General features: G+C 41.4%; 1 protein-coding gene across 1 annotated transcript in view; it reads left to right on the top strand.

The window, feature by feature from the left end:
- The window catches only part of BCAS1 (brain enriched myelin associated protein 1), a 52,989-nt gene that overhangs the window by 297 nt on the left and 31,789 nt on the right, over positions 1-20,903 (top strand). The window contains exons 2-6 of the mRNA XM_062613963.1: positions 379-485; positions 5,172-5,245; positions 5,350-5,431; positions 14,306-14,862; positions 20,229-20,384. Coding sequence (XP_062469947.1) covers positions 5,177-5,245; positions 5,350-5,431; positions 14,306-14,862; positions 20,229-20,384 — 864 coding nt within the window. The 5' untranslated portion in view covers positions 379-485; positions 5,172-5,176. The remainder of the gene's footprint in view (positions 1-378; positions 486-5,171; positions 5,246-5,349; positions 5,432-14,305; positions 14,863-20,228; positions 20,385-20,903) is intronic.

Here is a 20,903-nt window from a genome sequence, read left to right as displayed (position 1 = left end):
CAGTGCACTGGGTTTTCTGCAGAAGGGCAGAAAAACAGAAAGATCAGCTTAGACAGAGTGTTTCTACCAGAAGGTTGGATTGCTCACCTCTGTGGTATTGTTGAACTGTTCCCTCCCTGAAAGCCAGGGTGTGAATGTTTGAACTGTTCTGCTTTTCCCATTTGGCCTCAATGCAGAGTGACTGAAAGAACTGTATTAAAAACTGCCCCTGGAGCACTCAGGGCTGTAATTCTGCATGTCCTGGATGCACGGCCAGCTGCCAGGTGGCTATTCAAATTGTTCTTGGGTGTTTCTTGTTTGCTGTAGGTGAGTCATCTCAAGCCTTCCTTCTCCTGTCCCTTCACTATGGTCTATTGTGTTTCCTTTTCTCCTCCATAGCCACTGACAATGCTCAGACACACTTGTCCCCTGGTTTCATCATACCCAACACGTGTCTGAGTTACCTTTATCTGCAGGAGAGCAATTGAGAGCTGCACTGAAGGAAGGTAAGGACACTTTCTAAAACTCTGTCCTATTATGGGTCCTTCCTTGACTCCACATGAATCAGAGCAGGAGCTTCTGCCTTCTCAGCTGGACGCTGACATGTCCCCATGTTCACCTGTTTTCCAAGAGGCCGGATAAAGGGTAGGGATTGACTAAAGAGCTAAGGATCCAGCCACAAGGCAGGCTGCTTATTGCACAAATAAATAAGTGCTAGTGACTGCCATTGGAGTAGAATCGAGTTTAATGAAGTCTTTCCCCAACACCCACAGAGTCGACATATCTGCAATGAAATGAGATGCAAAGAGAGCTAAATCAGATTGATTATTTCATGGTAAGTTTCAGTGAGGAATTAACTGTGTACTTTTAACTGTGTATTAATAGACATTGTGGCACAGGTGATTGTAATATCCCAGGTATGTCAATGCATTAGAAAGGTCAGGTTGTCTGGCTTTAGCCAGAGTACACAACAGATCATGGGTTTGTTGTAATTTTCTCTCATAGTTTTCAAAACTTTCACTGAAACAATGATTTTTGAGAGAGAGAAAAAGGAGAATTTTACCAAGCCTTGAGCTCATGCTGGGGTACACTATAGATAATATAATGCAAAAAAAAAAAATCTATCTAAAAATTACATTTTCCCATTTGGATTATTTTCTGCACTACAATAGAAGCAGTAAAGCATAATTTGAGAAGGGAACTGAGGAAGCTGTGTCTGATCCGGAGGCTGGTAGTTCATGTTCCTTTTTAAACCAGTCGGGCTGCATTCCAGCTGGTCTGAATGAGCCCCCCCACCAGGATAATATCCTTGAAACTTAATCAAACAATCTGTATCTAGAAAGGAAGCTTAAGGATGAGAATGAGCTGACTCCGGTTCCTCTCAGCTTGAAGGGTTTTCCTCTCATTTTGAGTGAAAAAAAAAAAAAAGCATCAGCATCATCTCTTTTCCCTTCTTAATCCCCAAAAATAACCTCAAAAAACCCTCATAAAATAGACACCTTGCCAGCAGCATCTCCCAGGTCTGGTGAAGGTTTGCTCCGTACTCACAGCTTACTACAGAGACCAGCTTGGTGCTTTTCAGATGGAGGACAAAGAGCACAAATGGGTCATATCTGGTGGTTGTACCATGAATTAATAACCATAAATGATAGCCCGGACAGCACAAACACCCAATGGAGACACCAAGGCAGCATCACGAGAGATAGCACAGGGTTCACAGCTGGAGAGAGGTCCTCAGTGGTTGACAGCGTCTGATTCTCCCCATTGGGAACAAGCACATGGCCCAAGAGCTCCTGATGACTCCCAGTTCCCAGGCAAGTCCCTGCACACTGGGAAACCTCAGCTTCTTCTATAAACTCATTTGCTCATGTGAGGATTTTAGCTGGGTGCCAAAATCGGGATTGGTGCTCAGCTTTTGGCAGCTCTTATTCAAAATGGTGGTCTTTGGTGAAGAAAGGCACCAATGAGACCCAGGCGGGAGCCCCTTATTTTTCACAAGACCTCTTTGGCTGCACACTGAGTAATTTTAGCATTGAGAGAAGGTGTTTCAAATGAGGGAAAATTTGATGCCTTCATACTGGAGGCCTGAGCACTTTGGGAAGAACATAACAGTTTCATGTTAATGACATGGAGTTGCTCATTTATACAAGTCTAGACTCACGCATGGGTGTGACAGACACAATAGTCTTTACAGCAGCTGTTTCTAGATGCTATCCAGAAGCAAAGAGCTGTGACATTACTTGCTTGGCAACTTGAAACTCTGCCAGTTCGATACCATTTTGTGTGTGTGCATTGTCACTTCTGCTGATACTCAGTTTTGTCTATAGGTGGCAGTGACCTTTCATTTTTTCTTTAAAATAGGGCAGAAGCACACATACATGTCTATCTTATTAATTTTACCAAAGGATCTGTGCCAGGACTGTGAGGCTGTGCCGCTGACTGAGTTCTGCACCCCGAGGAATGGCCACACACTTGTCACCTTTCTTCAGTAGCCACTTTACCCCAGCGCACAGCAAACATGCAGTTGTATTGCAATACAATGCATAGTAAGTTGTAATGCACAGAATGCAAACCTCAATGCAAAACAATAATCGATTACTGTTGCAAGGACAGGAAAAGTCTGCAGAAATATATATGTGCATGGCGGAGAACTGTGTTGAGTGTTTCAGGATTATATTTCAAGAGGATTATGTAGCAAGTTTGTGCCATTTTTAAACAAAAATAGCCTCAAAGTCTTATCCAGCTTTCTATGGGAGAGTTCTGGTGAGTGAAAATCCTTAAAAATTCCACATGACCACTGTGTGTGTTTTATTTCAGTGGGAATTGTAAACTCGATGGTAGAAAATGGGTAATCTCTCCTAGAGCAAAATATGACACAGATTGGAGCCTGTGATCTCTGCTCTGTACCAGTTAAAGATAACTTACCTGATGGGAGTAGAGGTGCACCAACAGGAAACTGGGATAACTGAGAATCAAGCCACACAGAATAAAGAAATTAAAGACGAATTTTCTTCTCTTGCTCCCTTCAGATATGCACTGATTTTACAGTACATGTGAAAAGGAAGCACGTAACCTGCAAATATTCCGTCCTCTGCTTAAGTTGTCTCCTGGCATAAACCAGGTGGCCTTGTGAATGGAAAACAAAAGTAAATCCTCCAGATTCAACCAGACACTAAATTTACCATTGAGACTAAGCATTAGGGTTTGAATCTTGTTTTCTTCTCTTCCATTTGGATAATACTTAAAGTTGCTAGGAAACGGAATTACATAGCAAGGACAAGAGGCCATTGTACATCCATGAGGAAGCGTTGGCTGTTTTCCACCATAAATCAGAAATTCTGATTTATAGTGGAAATATCAGCTGAGAAGATTAAACCCCTGTAAAATAACTGCACTCTGAAATCAAGGCTCAGCCCTACAGCCACTATTTATGCAGTGATTCTCAGCAGTGCACAACTGCATTTCATGTTTCAGCATCAGTGAGGGCCGTTCAGCGTCCAGCACGGCATTAGGCATTTAGCAGAGAACAATAACCATCTCTGGAGAGAGGCCCAGCTTGGATTTCATGGCAGCTAGGATGCAACATAAAATAGAAACCAGATCTGGACCATCCCTGTAAAGCAGAGGTTTGTTGATTGGGGCTAGGAAAAACCCACAACCAGCCTGAGCTCTGTAAACAGTAACTGGAAGCAGACACTTGAGGCTGAAAGGAGAGCTGCCCCCCCTTCTTGCATTCAGATTCTACTGAAAGCAAGTTAGCAAAACTACTCCTTTCCTTTAACTAAACCTCCCCAAAAGTTGCTCTCATCCATACCTCTGCAGCTTCACTAATTTGCACAGGCATAAACCAGAGCAACAGTAAAACAGAAGGGCACTTGGTACCCATACTGGCTGTGCAGGACGTCCAACAGGAGGAGCACTGAGGCTGGAGCTGACCCCCAACCTTCCTCTTTCAAGGTGTGGCTCAGAATAGTTTGCCCTTTTTGTTTGTTTGTGTAGCTTTAACAGTATAGATACATATATATACCGAGCCAGTCAATAGGAACCTTCCTCTTGACTTCAATCTTGTTTGCCTGTCAACCATGTTGCAGTGTGTTTGGTTCCAAAGAATTCACAGTCCTAAAGCATAGCATATATATATATAGGTTATATAAATGTATTTTTAATTAAGGGCAAAAGAAACGGAAAAGAAAGAAAATACCACTAACCAACAGGTTTATGTGTACTTGTACATAGGAAAGAGGCTAAAATCGTATCAAACACATTGCTCCTGAAACAAAGTTGAAAGAAATCAGAACAGTTTCACCAAGTGCTGAATAATCTAATGGACTAATAGTAAATAACTAGATAAGGTTATGCTTGGACTTCAGTCAGAGCTGTGACTCCAGAGGTATGAACATAAGCAAGCCGTTTGAAACTGACTACCTTGGGTATCAATAGTGCTGCACCTGTGGCAACACAAGATGCTTGAAAAACACATCCAGGATCATGGATGATGGTGCCTGGTTCAACTTGTTTCTGACCTGCTACAGCTACAGTCTTGGCTGCACTAGAACTGGCCATGGAAACGTATCTCAGTTACTTGTGTGAGCTGCAGTTGACCGGTAAGGCCACCCAGAGCAGAGCAGGACAAACACTTCCAAAGCCACAGGCGAGAATTTCCCCCCGAGAATTTGTTATACATAGCTGCAGGACGCACAGGACCCGGTTTTACATGATGAATTTATGTGCTACCTCTTTTCTCTCTCTTTTTCTTTTTAATGGAAACCAACCAAACACATAAAACCTCACCAAGCCACTGTGATTTATTAATCTATTTTGGTCTTTTTCACTTTATTCTGCTACTAACTCCATGTTACTATCTGGTCAGTCTTAATGGATGATGCAGGTATGATTGCACCCCATTTTCCTCAACAAACAAGGAAAGTTTGTTAGGTTGTACCAGGTTTGGTGAGCAGGTGAGAGCCCCTGTGCATAATTAGGTTGAATAGAGGATGGTTAGTGCAGCCTTGTGACTATAAGGGTAGGTGCCTTGGGGAAAGCAGGTGGGGTTTATGAGAAATTGAAGCAGTCTGTCATCATTGGCTGGCTCTTAATTTGAGTTAGGCAGGAGAATCATATATACGTGAAAGAAAAGGCTGTTTGAGGGTTGGTTAGTTTGGGGTTTTTTCTTCTTCTCCTCTATCTTTCAGGAGCTATGGGGAATACAATCAGCACCCCAGAGAGAACTGAAGAAGACAATACATGCACAGTAAAGAGCTATCAGGTAAACAAGAGCTGTCCAACTGCGTTTCTCTGGTTATTGCATACTGTAATTTTCAAATCCTATTATGTACACAGCTCTAAGAACTGTATTTTTTGCTATTTCAGGCTCTATCTGAATCTCCTGACAATATCAAGAATGGATCTGTTGCATTTGTTCAGGCTCATTGTCCTGCAATGAATGGTGAAGGTATGTACTGGGTGGCATGCTTGTACTTATTTTGCCACAAGGCAGGCAGAGAGAGGTTTATGCTGGAGCGGTAGTAAATACTGCTGCATGGCCTCAAGCCCGTGTAACAGCTCCTCCTCGTGGATCAGTTTGTGTGGCTTTTCGGAAGCCTGAAAGCTTAAAGATAATGAATGGTAAAACAGGAAAACATTTCCCAAGTCCTCTGGAGTAACTGTTGTGACTGAAGCGTATGTGCTGTTGGTCAGGCTGCCTTGCTTTGCCAAACCCTTCTCTGGTCACAGCGGCAGCAACTCTGGGCTATACAGAGACCAGGCTGTTATTTGGAGATCCACTGCAATATTCTGTTTATAAAAGAAATCAGCAATGTGCCCTGGACTTAAGGGTCTATCCCCAAATTGCCTATTAATGATGCCTAAAGATAGGCTTCTACAAAGATTTGCAGAAACAAGTATCTTGGTACGGATAAAGAAGGTAAAACAGTAATGGGCCAGAGAAATTACTATTGTCACATTGCTCTGGTAACACTGATCTGCTTAACAATGAACCTCACTTGGCTCAAGTTTCATAAGGAGCTTGACCAAGGCAATTCAAGGGATGCCTGAGGTTGGCACAGCAGCTCATTCTGCTGCTCTGCCATGATTCTGAGGGCTGCTGACCCAAGCTGTTACAACATTGAGTGTAGCAAATGGTGATGAAATCATGCAAGCCCAAAAGCAATGTGATGGTGTAAATTATTAAAATCCCAGAGTAACAGTGTATTGAGATGACAAAGGGAATAAGGGAGTAGGAAGCTGTTGGAGGGGGGAATGGGACTTCTTTTGGTGTCTGCAATAAAAGACATCCTTCTGACATGTTCTGTGTGCACTCAGCTTTCTGGGGGTGGCTTGAGCAGTTTAATAAAAGGATGTTTTTCAAAATTGTTTGCAAGCTGGTTACAAAAACTGAAATAAAACTGAAAATCCAGATCCTTGCTGCATGCTCTCATCCCCAAGTTTGCACAGTCTTAAAAGCCACCTCTGCACTTCTGTTGTGACACCACAGCTCTGATCCTTTCAGTAGCAATTTCAACAGATGCTATGATAGAATGTGAGCACCTTTTTGTTCATCTAAATATTTCCATCTTGTTCTCTGACTTCTGGTCCTGTGTTCCCAAGTCGGTGCATGGCTTTGATTTCAAAGATGCCAAAACAATTATTTGTTAAGAATTAAATATGTATAGGGATGTGATTTTCTGTCCTGTTTGTCACTTGGAAAAAGTGATTGGCTGTGGATAGTACTGTAAGGTGGTAGGCATTATAGCTGTAGGGATGCTGCTCTAGACCTCTAGAGTTTTGTCGCTTCTGATCCTGAGCTGGTCCTTATTGGTACCTTTCATATATAGAAATCTACTTTGCAGTCATTTTAGAAGTGGCAGTCCTTCCTGAAGAGAGCAGAGTGTGTCTAATCTGCAGGGAAATATTTAGAAACAAAATATAACTGTGTGGACTGCCTGTGTTTGTGTTCTAGAGAAGTTAGGGTATAGCACAGACAGCTATAGAGCTGGGAATGCAAGCCTGGCCTGACAGCATTATTACTAAAAGGTCAGTCCTATTTACCAGAATTTATTCAAACTGGGTCTCAAGACTAATGTTGTAACCCTGACCACCCCTTTCCTGATCCTGTTATAGGATGTATTAGATATTACTGAACTACTGCCAGGACAAGAAGAGATTTTCGGGGGGGGGGGGGGGTGATGACTTGTTTCTCTTTCTTTGTATACTCATGAAATAAAATTGATATGAACTAAGGGTGTTGGTGTAGAAGTTGAATAGTTGGTGGGGGTATGTGTAAATCATTACTCAGTAAGAGAATCCTGTTTCAGACCTAGTTGGGTGGTGTTCAGAGCAGGACAGAAACTGGGGTTTTGAGTGATCACACCCGTGGCAGGCTGGACCCTGAGCTGCCCATGGAAAGGTGCCTGTCAGGAGCTGAGCCCCACTTCCACTGCTGATCTCCTAAATATCTGGTGGGAACTACATGGCCTGAGCATTAAGAAGTAGTTTTGAGATGGTATCTCCACTTATTCATGGGCAATTGCTCCCATGTGTCTCCCTCCTCACCTTTCAGTGCCTCATTAATTTCACCTTGCATACCTTGTTGGCTTTGGAGCCTTTTTGAGCTGCATTCAGGCAGCATTCATTTGGAGCAGTGAAGTGAAGTAATGCATCTCTGCAGATTCAGCCACATTAATTCTGCCACTCTTTGCCTTGTGCTGGGTTTTTTTCTATTTTCAGAATACAATAAAACCAACAATTCTGTCCAATCTCTGTAAAGAAAAAAGTACTGTTTTATTTAAGAGAACCTTCTCAGCCTGTTACATCCAGTTGAAAAATCTAAGCTTACGCGCAAATAGTCAAAGACTGGTATGGCAATATGCAGATGGTACCGATTACAGTCCAGAATCTCTGTTCCATGGCTAATTTCCTAATGCCATCTAGCTATAATAAGTCAGTTTAAACAGTTGCCTACTAGAAAATAAAAGCTTGTAGCTGTGTTTCTGCTAGTGTAAACCAGCAATGCTCTGGGAAGCAAATAAAAGCCAGATGACTTACATTGTCTGAAGACCTAGAAAATAAGTGTACATTTTACTCTTACTACATAAAAGGAAGCATATGGCATTGTTTTACTTAAATGGATTACTAAATTAATGTAATTACTAAATCAGTTTAAGTAGCAAATTGAAGAATTGGACTGTCCTGTGTTGATATTACTTCTATTTTAACTTTATTAATGTTTAAAAAGCAGTTAAAATAATTAACTGTTTAGATATCGCTGCAGTCTCACTGGTTTCTGCAATGTAATCAGGTCCTGGTGCAATAAAACTGCAAGGGATGTTTGGAGGTGAATGTTACTCCTATAGAAAATGTAGCTGATAGCCTTTCTAAAATGAAATAGTGCAAGAACTAGTACTGTTATTACTTAATAGTCATGAAGTGAGCACTTCCGAAGAAGACAAAAGGGCTGCAAAAAAGCAAGTGAAGCAAGAGGATTTTATTAATAATGTTATATGTTTGTGGTCTTTGTCTAGTTAGTTTGCATTTCTGTGATTGCCAGTGATCTGACCATGTGCTGTGCATTAAATGGTAGAGTTGATAAATGAGTCTATGAAATCTATATCTGCTAATATAATGAGAAAAGAATCCAGAGAGTTAACTTAATCTGACCAGAGGAAGTAATGTTATTTGGAAGAGCCCTGTCACCATCTGCTTCACATCTGGGTGAGCAGATTGGTGACTGGTTCCCTGTGTTTGCTGCTTCTCCTCAAAAAGGCTGACAGATGTGTGGACCTGGGGATTCTTTCCATGACTTGCCTTTCCTGCTCCTATCGATTATCAGGGCTGCAGACATTGCACATTCACCTTCTTCTCCTGTAATGCCATTTAAAGAGTAGGGGTGCCCTTACTGCTACTCCATGATGCATTGTTTTGCAAGCAAATGGAGAGCAAACTTGATCCTGGCTTTTATTAATATTTTGTGTTTCCTTTGTTGAACTTTAATACAAGTACTTGTTGGGCAGCAGGTAAAGAGAAGAAGACCAGAACTAAAAGCCATGTACCTCTGAGATTTGCACTATACAGATCAGAAATGTATCAGGAGGACAAAATGGGACAATTTTTGTTTGTTATTTGGGTGGTAATCACATGCAGATTAAAACAATAACCTGCTTATAAAAAGGAAAGATTATGCAAGGAAGAAAAAGCTCAGTTTAAGATGCAACTCCTTTGTTCTAGAGGATAAATCTGAGCAAGCAAATTCTGCTACTAGCCAGTATCTAGCAGAAATCAGTGTATTGCAATAACTCTATGTGCCTGTAAGGTGTGAAACACAACGCACTGTAGTCTGCTGGGTTTGTGGGGGTTTTATTTTAAGGAATGATTATTACTATTCCTGCTGTTTTTCTTCTCTGATTTCCATTCATTTTGGTAAATGAGTTGGGTAAATAACAATGGTAGTTAACTTAGTGAAACACAGTTATTCTTGGAGCATAAATGTACCATCAACTTTACTTGCTGGAAGTAGTCAAGCAAGATTGTGGAAGAATATTAGTATGCCTTTTTTAGGAAAGGGGGGAAATGTCTTATTTTGAATTCTCTAATGCTTCTGAAAACTCAGTTATTCACTCTTGTCACAAGTATTTGGGAATCTCCCCAGCAAACATGAGGTATATTTGAAGATCTGAAAATTCTACAGCTATTATAGCATTATGACACCAACTCAGTTCTAAATAATGGAAGGAAAAAATAACTTATGCTATACCTATAAAATTACCAGAAATTTAAAAATTCACTCTTTGTTGCTATTTAGATTTTTAAGGCTAGTATTTGCTGCAGTAATTCATTTTGCTAGCTTACACTGATGGACATCTTGGTGCCAACTTTTGCCTTGTAGCCCTTAATGGTTCCTTCATGGCCATTTGTATCTATTGTCTCCATGATTATCGGAACTGTAGGGAACAAGCTAATGCTGTGGTACTATAATTACATTACTAAGCAAAATACCTGTTTCTAACTGGCTTGTATTCAAAATAGCCAAAGCTACTAAAACCCTCTTTGTAGCTGGTTATTTTTTCTACTGACAAATATAAAAACACCTTCTGGCATTTATTTTTTGTCATGTTCCCATACTGGTGGCCTACAGGGGAAGATGTCTGTGCTGAAGACCTTGCCAATTCAAGTTGTCCCTCACTCAACAGCTAAAAATTACTTGCACTATGAAAGAGTCAGGATAAATGGCAGGAGGTGAAAAGCTGCCAGCATAAGACATCACAGGACCTTATTTTACCTGTTTCCTGTGTGTAAGTATTAAGACATGAGGGTGCATGTAACTGCTGAAACCAGACTAATAATCAAAGGCTAAGGAAAAGGAGCATGTTTTAAGAAAGCAAGGTTTTAACTTGGGCAAACTGAGCATCAAAAATAGATGCTTACTAAGTATGTGGCTTAGGCTGTTGCCAGGTGTACAAAGATCAAACTAAGATTCAGAGAAAGCCAGGAGGAGTGGAGAAGGCAATCTGGAAGTGCTGGACAGGAATGATCTTGGTTCCACTTAAGGGAGTTTGGCTGCCATCTGTTCTGTGCACCAGGCTGAAGTCTGGTTATATTCCCATTGATTAGCAAAAGTAAATCAGCTGAAAAAAGCTTGGTTAGCATTCTTATTTGTGTTGGACTGGTGGCTCTGAACTTCCTTTCGTGTCAGTCGCATCTTCAGTATTCCTATCCCCATTTGCTATTCCCTCTGGTTGAGTGCTGCATCTTGGTCCCAAACCCATGGAAAATAGGTGCTTCACTGCTAGCACTCTACACTGATGCTTTGAGCAAAACTGCCTGCCCATGGGTTCTGGGCACCCTGGGTCCCATAGAGAAAGAAATAATTCCACACCTACATGGTCGGTGCAGCTCACATGGTCATCTTGAAGCCTGTGCTCACCATAAGGCTTTGTCTGTTACAATATTTTACCTGCTGGCTCTGTTTATTAGAACCTGAGCACTTGCTTTTCAAAATGCAGTGCTAATTCTGCGGACTTGTTTGCATTCTGTGTCAGCAAACTTAGCGCTGTTCTTTATCCACAGCCTATGGAAGTGCTTAAAATGCTGAAGTCAAGGATACAAAAGGAAGGGGGAGAAAGTCTGTCAGCAATTACTTCTCAGCAGGGAAATGGTATTGACATAATACTGCACTAACCATTACTCTTTTCTGTAGAGTTTTTATTAAAGAAAAAACTTGGTCTAATCTAGCAAATTTCAGAATAAATAATCTTATTTTGTGTATGCTCTTACAGAAGAGAGGGTATGTGCAGCCACAGCGTTGCCTTTCAACATGCTGATAAAGTGAAGCTAAAGGAAGGACAAATCTGCACTGTGACTGTCTCTTATTAAATACTTGAAAGGGAAATGCCTGTGTAGTAGTAGTATGAAATGCAATCTTGCAGCAGTGCTGCAAATTGTATATTGATTTTTAGTTTCAGAGCAGTTATTAATCTCATTAAGTGAGCAGCTTTGATCTACTTGCAGACCTGGCCTAGAATTTAGGATGCTTTGCTTCTATCCTTAATTCTGCCTCTGGAATGTGGAATAATTTTGGAAAGAATGGCACATCTGTGTCTCTAAAAACAAAAATACCATGCACTTTTCATCCAAGTACTGCCATTTCAAAGCCTTTCTCCTTCATGGTTTGCTGGGAATACAGTATGAGTCAAGTTCTTGTGTTCACCCCACCACAGCAGCATCTCCTTTCTGGTGGTGGGATCTGCACTGCCTGGTGTCTGAGCAGAAACAGTTTGAACTGTTTTGACACAAGAGACACGCTGCAGAGCTCATGCTGGTGATATTTTCCAGGTCTTTCATTCCTTCCATGATAATTAGAGATAAAAGGAGCTTGATAGGTTCATGAGCTGCTTTTTGGTTGGTCGGTTTTCTTAATGATGAGCTTATATTCCTATTTTTATACTAAAGGCAGTTTTCCTGTGCATTTTTTTAATCTGTTACATAAAGCAGAAGTTTAGCATCTATTACAATTATTTTCCAATGGATATTGTTTCTGCTTTCTTTAGCTGAGGAAGGGTTTGCTTTTTGCTTCCTTCCCAAGTTTCCAACTATAATTAGAACTTGGTGCTTCACTTTTTTCATGTAGTACTACAGGAGACTTAGGAAACTATAACTGATACTTAGTGGCCTTGACTGAAGAGCTGAATAGGTTGTTGGGCAGCTACTTATTTGTACCTTTTCTTTGCATGTCAGTACACTGAAACGTACTCATGAAATATCGCAGAATATTATTGTCAAAGGGTCTTGCCAGTGTGAGTTGTTTTCTCACATAAATAGCAACAGAGAGAATCCAGGGGAAGAAATTCTCTCAATTAGAGTGCACACAAAGGAATAAAAATCTGTTTACCTGGACAGAACAGGTTGTACTGAGGCACTCTGGTTCCTTTGTGTGCTTGAATATGACCAAAACACAATAAGAAAGCAAATGTCATGTTAAGGTTAGAAGTGAAGAAGTTAGGAGCCAGCTCCCCAGCAGCTGGTAAAATGCTGGCTGCAATTGAGTGCTGCCACCACAGCCCTTGCTTTGTCCCCTGCTGCTGCCAGTGTTTCAGTCAAGTCACTTGACGTTTGTGCTGGCACTTCTCACCTCTATGGTTTATGGAAGCTCCCACCTTTTGTCAGGACCAGCCCTGAGCTGTGAAGCAAGAGTCTAGCAGGGATGCTCAGTCACAGAGTTAAGGCTGTGAGGAAGAGGATGTCACATCTGGATGCTGGATCTCTATTCTTCGTTTCTCAGGGACATGACCTGGGACTCTGGGTGCTGCCACAGGAGGACAGTATCAAAGGGATGCAGGGATGTGTCATACGGCATCTGCTGATATTTGTGTGGTGTTATGCAAAATCTTTCAGGGGGTGGAAAAATAGGATAATTTTGCTGTGAAGAGCTGAGGGGTAGTATTGAAAGCTGTGATCTACAGATATTCTGCTTTCCTTACCTTAAAAAGGAAACTGAACACTGCAGGTCTGTGCTGTGAAAGGCAGGTGTTTGAGTCAGGATGTGGTGGCATCTGGGGCTTTATTGCTGTTAAAGTAAAATGTGAAGGCATAATATTGACTAGACTATTGCAATTATCATTTGAAATAATTTAAATTTTCCACCAAACCTGTCAATTTTAAAATTGTAATTTAGCAAGTCAGTTTGAGACTGTCAGATTTTCATTTATAATGAAGCTGATCTACATCCATCCTTGAAATCTGTGGTGATGATTGACAGGGAAATCAGATCTATATTCTAGTCAAAGTAGGGAAGAGCAGCTCATCTGAGGAGAAGCTGTAAGGCTTACCTCTTGACAAGCCTCCTCTTGTGAAACCCCAGTAAACACCACATCATCTGTGATTCAGTCTCCCATCCACAAAGCATATACAATGCTGTATTTTCTTGTCTTGTTTCTTTTGTCTTCTGTAAAGCAGGAGCCTTCCCCTGTCTGCATACAGAGTGTTGGGGACTTTCACCTCAGTTCTGTTATCAAAGTGCCATTGCAATATAAAATCATAGCATATACCTTTAAGATGAAAGATTTTTTCACATCTGAAGTGTGACTGTCAAGGGAAAATTATCTCTGAGAATTGGGGGGGGGGATGGACGTGATTAAGAGCAGTTTGTGGGTAAGAAGAGTCAGAAATGCAAGGATAAGAAGCCTGGCTCAGATGTGATTTATAAGTATTCAAATCAGGTTTAAGCTAACCTACAGGCAATAGGGGAGTGCAAGCAGAAACTGCACTATGGAGAGCAGGCAACAAGGCAGAGTACTGGAAAAATGAATGAAATAAGTTATGTCTGCCAAGGCCTGTGAGGAGTTTGGCAAGCCAGGAAACAAGATCAGTCCTTGCAGTTTCCACCCTTTTTTTCCCATTCAGCTTTGACAGAGGAAAGCGTAATATATTAATATGTATATAACTTTGTCTCAAGTTTTACCTGCACCTCACTTCTTTAAACTTTATTGGAAGTAAAATACCTTCAGCATGTCCACTGGGCTTAGCAGTCAAACACCTGGGCTGTTACCTGACTTTGGTAGTTGAGAGGGGACTGAAGGACATTAAACTTGCACTGACTTCAATGAGGAGTGACAGAGAAGAAAATCAGACAGGCAGGTCTGATCAGTGAGCGGCAGCTTGTATTTAGCGCAGGAAGACAACGGGGTCTGTCAACAAGATGCACTCTGTGTAGTCCTCCCAGAGGCTCCACATCTCAATTAGTTTATTAAAGAGCGAGGTCTCCATAATTAATTGTACAACTGATATAACTCCTTTGCTGTGGTGGATAATTACAGTTCTATGCTTCTGTTTGTAGTGGATGCAAAGGCAAGTGTTGCACAGGATAATGTGGCCGTTTCTTCCCCCAAGACAATGGAGCAGAGCCTTGGGAGCGCTGCCAGCAGAGCTCTGCCATCTGCTAAACCCCGCTCCGTCTTCGCATTTGCCTGGTCTGTACCAGGGCGTACTGAAGATCCAGCTACAGATTCATCAGTTGGAGCGGGGAAACTTGATGTCAGCTCAGAGACGCCTGGAGTGAACAAAGCACCAAGTGACAGCACAGAGGTTCCCCCGGCAGCTGGGTGGGAGGAAGGAGCACATAAAAACCTGACCCAGGCCCCAGTGGCACCATCCCTTCATGACATCGGTCTTGTGGCATCAGTGGCACCTGAGGGAGAGGATGCAGCTGCCTCAAAGCCAAAACAAGTAACCTTCTTTGACAGGATCTTCAAGCTGGAGAAGGGAAAGGAAAGGAGTAAAGTGCAAATTGATACCCAGGAGGAAAGGCAGACTTCAGACCTTCCTGACGGGCACATCACAGTGAAAGAGGCTGCTGGATTACAGAGCACATCAAACAGTGTCCCACGGGGAAAGGCAAGTGCTTGAGTAGGAATATCCATTTCATTCCTAATGAAACCCCTTAGAAATATTACTAGCACAGGACAACGTAATGCTGTGATGCTGTATGACTGAGTCAGTGTTGCGGGGTGGCTGAATAGAGGTACGGGAGAGGAACCTAAAGCAGAGTGGGAACAGCTCTGATGTCTGCCTCATGACTAAATGCTAGCATCTGACCTCGAGTTTAAATTCACTTGTAATTTTCTGAAAGGTCTAGGCAAGATAGCTGTGTTCATGCTTCAATTGCCAGGATGATGAACAGCAGTCAGCTACGAGTGAAGGCAAAAATACCTGAACGTAAAATTGCTTCTTGTGGTTTGGAAGCTTGGAGTTTGACACTGGATGGTTTTACAGTAGTTCTCTTGTGTGTTTTGTGTCATTTTTAAAATAGTCACTCTTCAGCAATGGCTGCTTTTTGCATGCCCTACATAACAGGGTAAGGAATATTATGCAGTAGCAATTTTTGCATTCTTAGCTGTTGTGATCTTATCCTTTTTATAGTCAAGGAAACCTGGTCCCTTAGAATTGATTTTACAGGATGAGAATGTGATATAAGAAATTAACTTGCCTGAAAGCATGTTACTCAAAGGAGCTGAAAACAGACCTGGGTTTAGATTTTGCACTTCCTGCGAAGTTTGATATCAGCAAATATACTCTAGAGTTAATTTTCAAGTAATTAACTATTGAAAAAAGCCCATCCTGCAGATGGGGATAAGTGTCATAACTTGTCTTAGCTCTGCTGGAGAGGTGCCAGCAGGCACTACTTGGTGATCTAGCTCAAATACTGTCCAATGGCAGGAGCAGGAGGGAGAAACTACCTGCATGGCTCCCTCATCACAACCTGCAAATGCCATTTTAATAGTAACTGTGTTTGTTGGCCTTGTTCAGGCTTAAAAATAAGACTGCTGTATGATTGGTAATGCTTTGAATAGTGTTGAACATAGTTCACAAGACGCTCACTGCTTGCACTGATGATGTTGCAAGGTGTGCGCAAAAGTCTCTTCAATTTCAGTTCTACCTTGTCTCCTCTATCTTATGCTTCCTCCCATTTGAAGATCATATTTCTTACATAAATTGTAATATTTTTCTGAAGTCATTTGTAAGACTGAACAGTTGCATTTGCCCTCCAGAAGCAGCACCCATCACTGGTACTTCAGACATCTATATATGCGCATTTAAAGAGTCTGTAGTCTCAACCTAACAGCATATCAAGTCATTCACTACATAAACAGTACAGGGTGCATAATTCAGAATGAATAATCTATTCAGTGCATACTGATACTTCTGCCTGTAGATTATAAGACTGAAGCTTTTCAACATTGTAAATTCCTGCAGATATTTTTGACTAATGCACACAAAGAATAGCTTTTCCTGTGACTCACAAGAATTGTTACTCTTACAATTAAATGTAGAATTTTGTTATTTTCTGTTTTGCCATGACTGCAAACTACAAAGTGCAAAAGGTCACAGTTTGTGCTGTTAAAGTAATAGAGTGTGAGACTCTAGTGGAATAGCAGTCTGATGCAGCTTTAACCACAAGTCAGAGTTAAACATTTGCTGGTAGCAAATAGTTATGTTGGGAAAGCTCAGCTAAGTATGTGTTTGTAACAAGCAATAGGACAAGGTAACCTAAGCCTTTTTCTGCTGTTTCAAGCAGATATTAGAAGCATTCTCTCAGATAAAGTTTTTTTTTCCTAGCAATAATGACTCGCTTTCTCATTAGTTCTGAATCTCTGCTCCAGTCCTCAGCTTACATCTATCACATCCTGACCCTCACTAATGGAAATAATCTGGAAATCCTGGGCACTCATCAGCTGTAGGGTGTGTTTGTTATGTGTGTGTTTGCAGGATCCTAGCCCACACAACAGCTTTTGACATGCTTGAAGACAGGTCTCTCATGTAACAGCATTGCCTGTGCATCTTTTACATGTGTTCTTAAAGCTGTACCACAAAAAAAATCTTTTGAGGACTCAAAATCAGATTTGAGTTGCTCAGAGTAAGTGAATGGCAGAACTGTATCACAGGAGAGAGTGAAATTGTAACCTTATCCTTAATTTTCTGGAGTATTTCTATCTTTGATTCTTCAAATATGAAATGGGATAGATGTTAAGGACCTTTTCTGGGAAAAATAAGGTCCCTTCCAACCCAAACCATTCTGTGATTAAGCACTTCTGATATGTTGTCAAACTAACTTCATTTCTAAAACAAAGGCTGTGATTCTGCTTTGCAGCACAGTTGCCTTCTGTTCCCACTAAAGTTGCTGGTTCTCCTGTAGGATGCGTGAATGACCAAGTCTAATTAAATTGCTGTTACTGTAGTAACTACAAACTGTTACCAAATAATCGTACTAAAAATCCAGATATTGCTGCCAACAATTTCTTCCCTCTCCCCCCCCTTTTTTTTGTGGATTATGACTTGTAGTATCTCTAAAGCTAAAAGCAAAGCAAAGTTTCCCTGAATTGAGTGCCAGCACAAAACAAACAGCATTGCTGGTAAGTAAGAGAGAGGCTCCACAGTTGTAGCTTAAGAGCTGCACAAACATTCTGTGTTTGGTGAACCACTCTTTATTTTTGTGGTCTACAAAACTACATTCAGAACACAGCATAATTAAAACAAGGACAGAATTCATGAATTCATGAAGCATTTACTATGTAAGCCAAAGAAAAGATAAATTATATGCCTGAAATGTTTCACTGAGCCATGATTCATACAAACAAAAGTGCTGGCAAGGATACATTCTTTTGATATGTTTTTCTAATGAGTGAACTGAAACTACAGTAGAAGTATTTAAGATGTTTATTACCCCCAAATTTAGCTCCTCAGAGGAATGAACTGAACATTTACATGGTATCTGTTAATTTCTAATGCTGACTTCTGTTATTTCTAGTTTTCTTTCACTATTTTCCTCTGGGGCTTTGCACAGTGTATTCTGCAGTGAGCTGCTGCAGAGGGAGGGGTTTATGGTTATTTGACTATGGCTCTGAAAATGTGACATTGTAGGAGTCCACATTATCTCTGCCTGATTTATATATATGCTGATGGCCTGAGTCTCTGCTCCTTGCTACAGCAGTATTCCTGCGAAAGGCCAAGATCGTAGCATCTATCAAAGTCCAGGTTTGAGTTGTATCTCAGTCACTAATGGCAGCCTTATCTTGGGAATCCTGGAGTAGGGTTCCTCATGCAGTAGTAGGCCATTATAGGACCCATTTGTGTTCTGCAAGTCAGAGCTTGGGGATTTTTTGGTGGTGGTGTGATTGCTGTGCTCTGCATAGGCTGCAATAGCTTTCACTTCTGCAGGGCAAAGTGTGTTCCACGGAGATATCCTTGAACAACTAGTATTACCAAAGGTGGTACCTATCACCACTGCGGTTGTCCCAGGTGGTACCTGCTGCTGCTAACTGCTCTTTGCTGCAGTACTGAGCCAAAAGGTTCTTTCCTCCTAAACACAGTGCAGCCCACCACCAGAGCTTGGGCTTCTGTGTGTGAAAAAGGATGTCTGATAGCACGCAGTAGTTGAGTTATGAAGCTGGTTTTATTTAGAAACATATCTTCTGCCTCCTGCTTCTTTGGTCTCTTGCCTCATGCCTTTGTTGCCCCTTTATATCTGAAACAGAGCCAGCATTCTTCATATGACCCAGGCTCTCTAGATGGCATCTCTGGAAACAGGGCTGCCAAAGCTGGCCTGGCCACGCATGTTCTGCATGGGACATATTGTTCTTGGAGCTATTCTGGCCTGTAACTGGCTGCTGGGCAAAGTGGTGTGTTAGACCCTTGTAAGAAACTTTTAAATAGCCTGTTGAAGCGCTCTCAGCTGCTGTGCTGTGTTTCTTCCTGGGTAAACTTGGAAAACAGTGGGTGGAGAAGTAGACAGAAGTCTATTCTTGCAAGTAAAACCTTGTGCATTTTAACTTCTTAAATGCTGATGGAGATTGGCCACTCCATGCTTCTCTTTCCTGATGACATATTAGCCCTCTGAAGTTTTAAAATGTTTCTCTTCAGTCTGCTCCTTCCTTTAGTGACCTATGGAAATGTATGACCTCTGCAAATGCTATACAAATATCATGGCCCAGTACAGGGAAAGGTTCTCAAGAGTACAACTTCATTTTAACTTTTCCTACTGGGAATTGCCCTGAACTATATTGAATTGGCAGGGTAGGAAAAAAAAAACCTTGGTGTCATTTAGAGCTCCAGGTAGTCTGAGAGCAGTGATTTGAAGACGCTGTTTGCTGGAGACACATGGGCAGGCTCATCAGTTTTCTTTTCTGTCCTGATTTTTCTTCTGGATTAATCTGGGCATTTTTGTATCCTAACAACTGCTTCTCACGTCACTGCTTCTGAAGTGACCGGATGTGTACTGCTGTCAGAAGTTGCCATCGCCAGCTCTTTAGAAGAATTATGGCACTGCTATGATTGCTGTTCAATAAGGTCTCAAATCCCCAACTGAAGCGGAGGCCATAGCTGTGCTGGGCGCAAATTACTTTAATAATAGACAGGGCCAGCCTTGCTCTTACCATGTAGACAGACAAAAGGAAGGAGGATTATTGGTAACAGACATTACTAGCCAGATGTAGTACACTTGTATATTATGGGACATGAGAACTTGCCTCATGCTGCTCTGTCCTGCACTTTTGTGATGATTCTACCTGGGCAGGCTCCAGGTGAAAGTGGCCAGAATGGCAGACAAATTCAGTGTAAAAGGGGGCCAAGCTCTCCCAAACTGGTCCAGGAGAGCTTTTTGAGAATCAGACCCTTGTTTAAGTGTCTAAAACTGTGTGACTTAATATTACATACTGGTAAGTGCTTGAGCACTGGAAAACATCAAGAAACATTTTTGGGCTGTGGGAACTGTAATTCCAGGAAGAGAGGAGGCAGCTCCATCTGACTCAGAAGAATTCCTTTGGGTTGTTGCTTTTTGTGTTAGATAAAAATTATTTCTGGAAATGCAGAATACAGAGTATCTGAAGCAATCTTTGTATGGTACAGTCGGACACTGAGCCATGAAAGACCAAAATCTCTGCATGTGTTCTTGTTCACAAGTTCAGCCTTGAAAAGAGAAAAGTGGTGGTGTTTGGGATGCTGTGTGCAACTTTACTTGTGTTTGTTATACTTGGTAGCTGAGAACAATGTTACTTCAACCAATGGGAAATGCTAAATATATTAGAAAAGAGGGGGGAAAGAGATGTATAAATGCTCAATTGTTCTGAATACGTAGGCTGGAGAAGTATGGTTGGAATTAGGGTTGTGACTCTCGGCAACATAATGCAAGTCACAAATGTTACTTTTGCATTCCACTGGAAATTAAGCAAGCTAGGACTGAGGGAACTCTGCCCCCTTTTTTATAGGAGATAGATGCCTGCAACCAAAAAGACCTACAGCAGGACTCAGCAGGTGTCAACAGCCTCACTGCTGAACAACCTCAAACAGCAGAGGGAAAACAAGAAAGCCCTCAAACAGCTGCTGCAGTAGATAATTCCATCATGAGTTTCCTTAAAACACTGGTAAGCTTTTGCTTTTCCTTTTCATCTCTAGGCTATGCTTTAAATTGCTTACAAAAACCCCATGTGGACACGTTGAGCTAAATGTAATGTGTTCACTATCCACGGGCACTGAGAAGTAATGAAGCCAGATACCTTAGAGAATGATTTGAGATGATGGAGAGATGTGTAGGTACAGTGCAGTTATGATCAAATGATGACCTAATCTGGAAACTTACACTTCTGCATAGATACTCATTGACCTCGAGGTGTTCACCTGTCCTAAGAATTTTTCTGTATGATGAAACTTTATTTTTCAATAGCTCTAGAAGTTCATTTCTATGGATTAATTGGATGTATAAGCTTGAATAACATTTCTTTGGTCCAGATATTTTCATTTTTGCCATTAATTTGTTGGCAGATATTTATATTACAAACTTCCCCATATGGGGGGGAATGCGGTACTTGTGCTTATTTCACCTTTGTTAGAATAAAACTCCTAGTTTCAAGCACCTGATCTTTCAGATCTTCCACAAGACTGAT

The sequence above is a fragment of the Pezoporus occidentalis genome, unplaced genomic scaffold, assembly GCF_034315485.1.
Source record: "Pezoporus occidentalis ecotype Australia unplaced genomic scaffold, CSIRO_AGI_Poc_V1 ctg171, whole genome shotgun sequence".
Taxonomy (NCBI): domain Eukaryota; kingdom Metazoa; phylum Chordata; class Aves; order Psittaciformes; family Psittacidae; genus Pezoporus; species Pezoporus occidentalis.
This window is presented reverse-complemented; position numbering and strand designations above follow the sequence as displayed.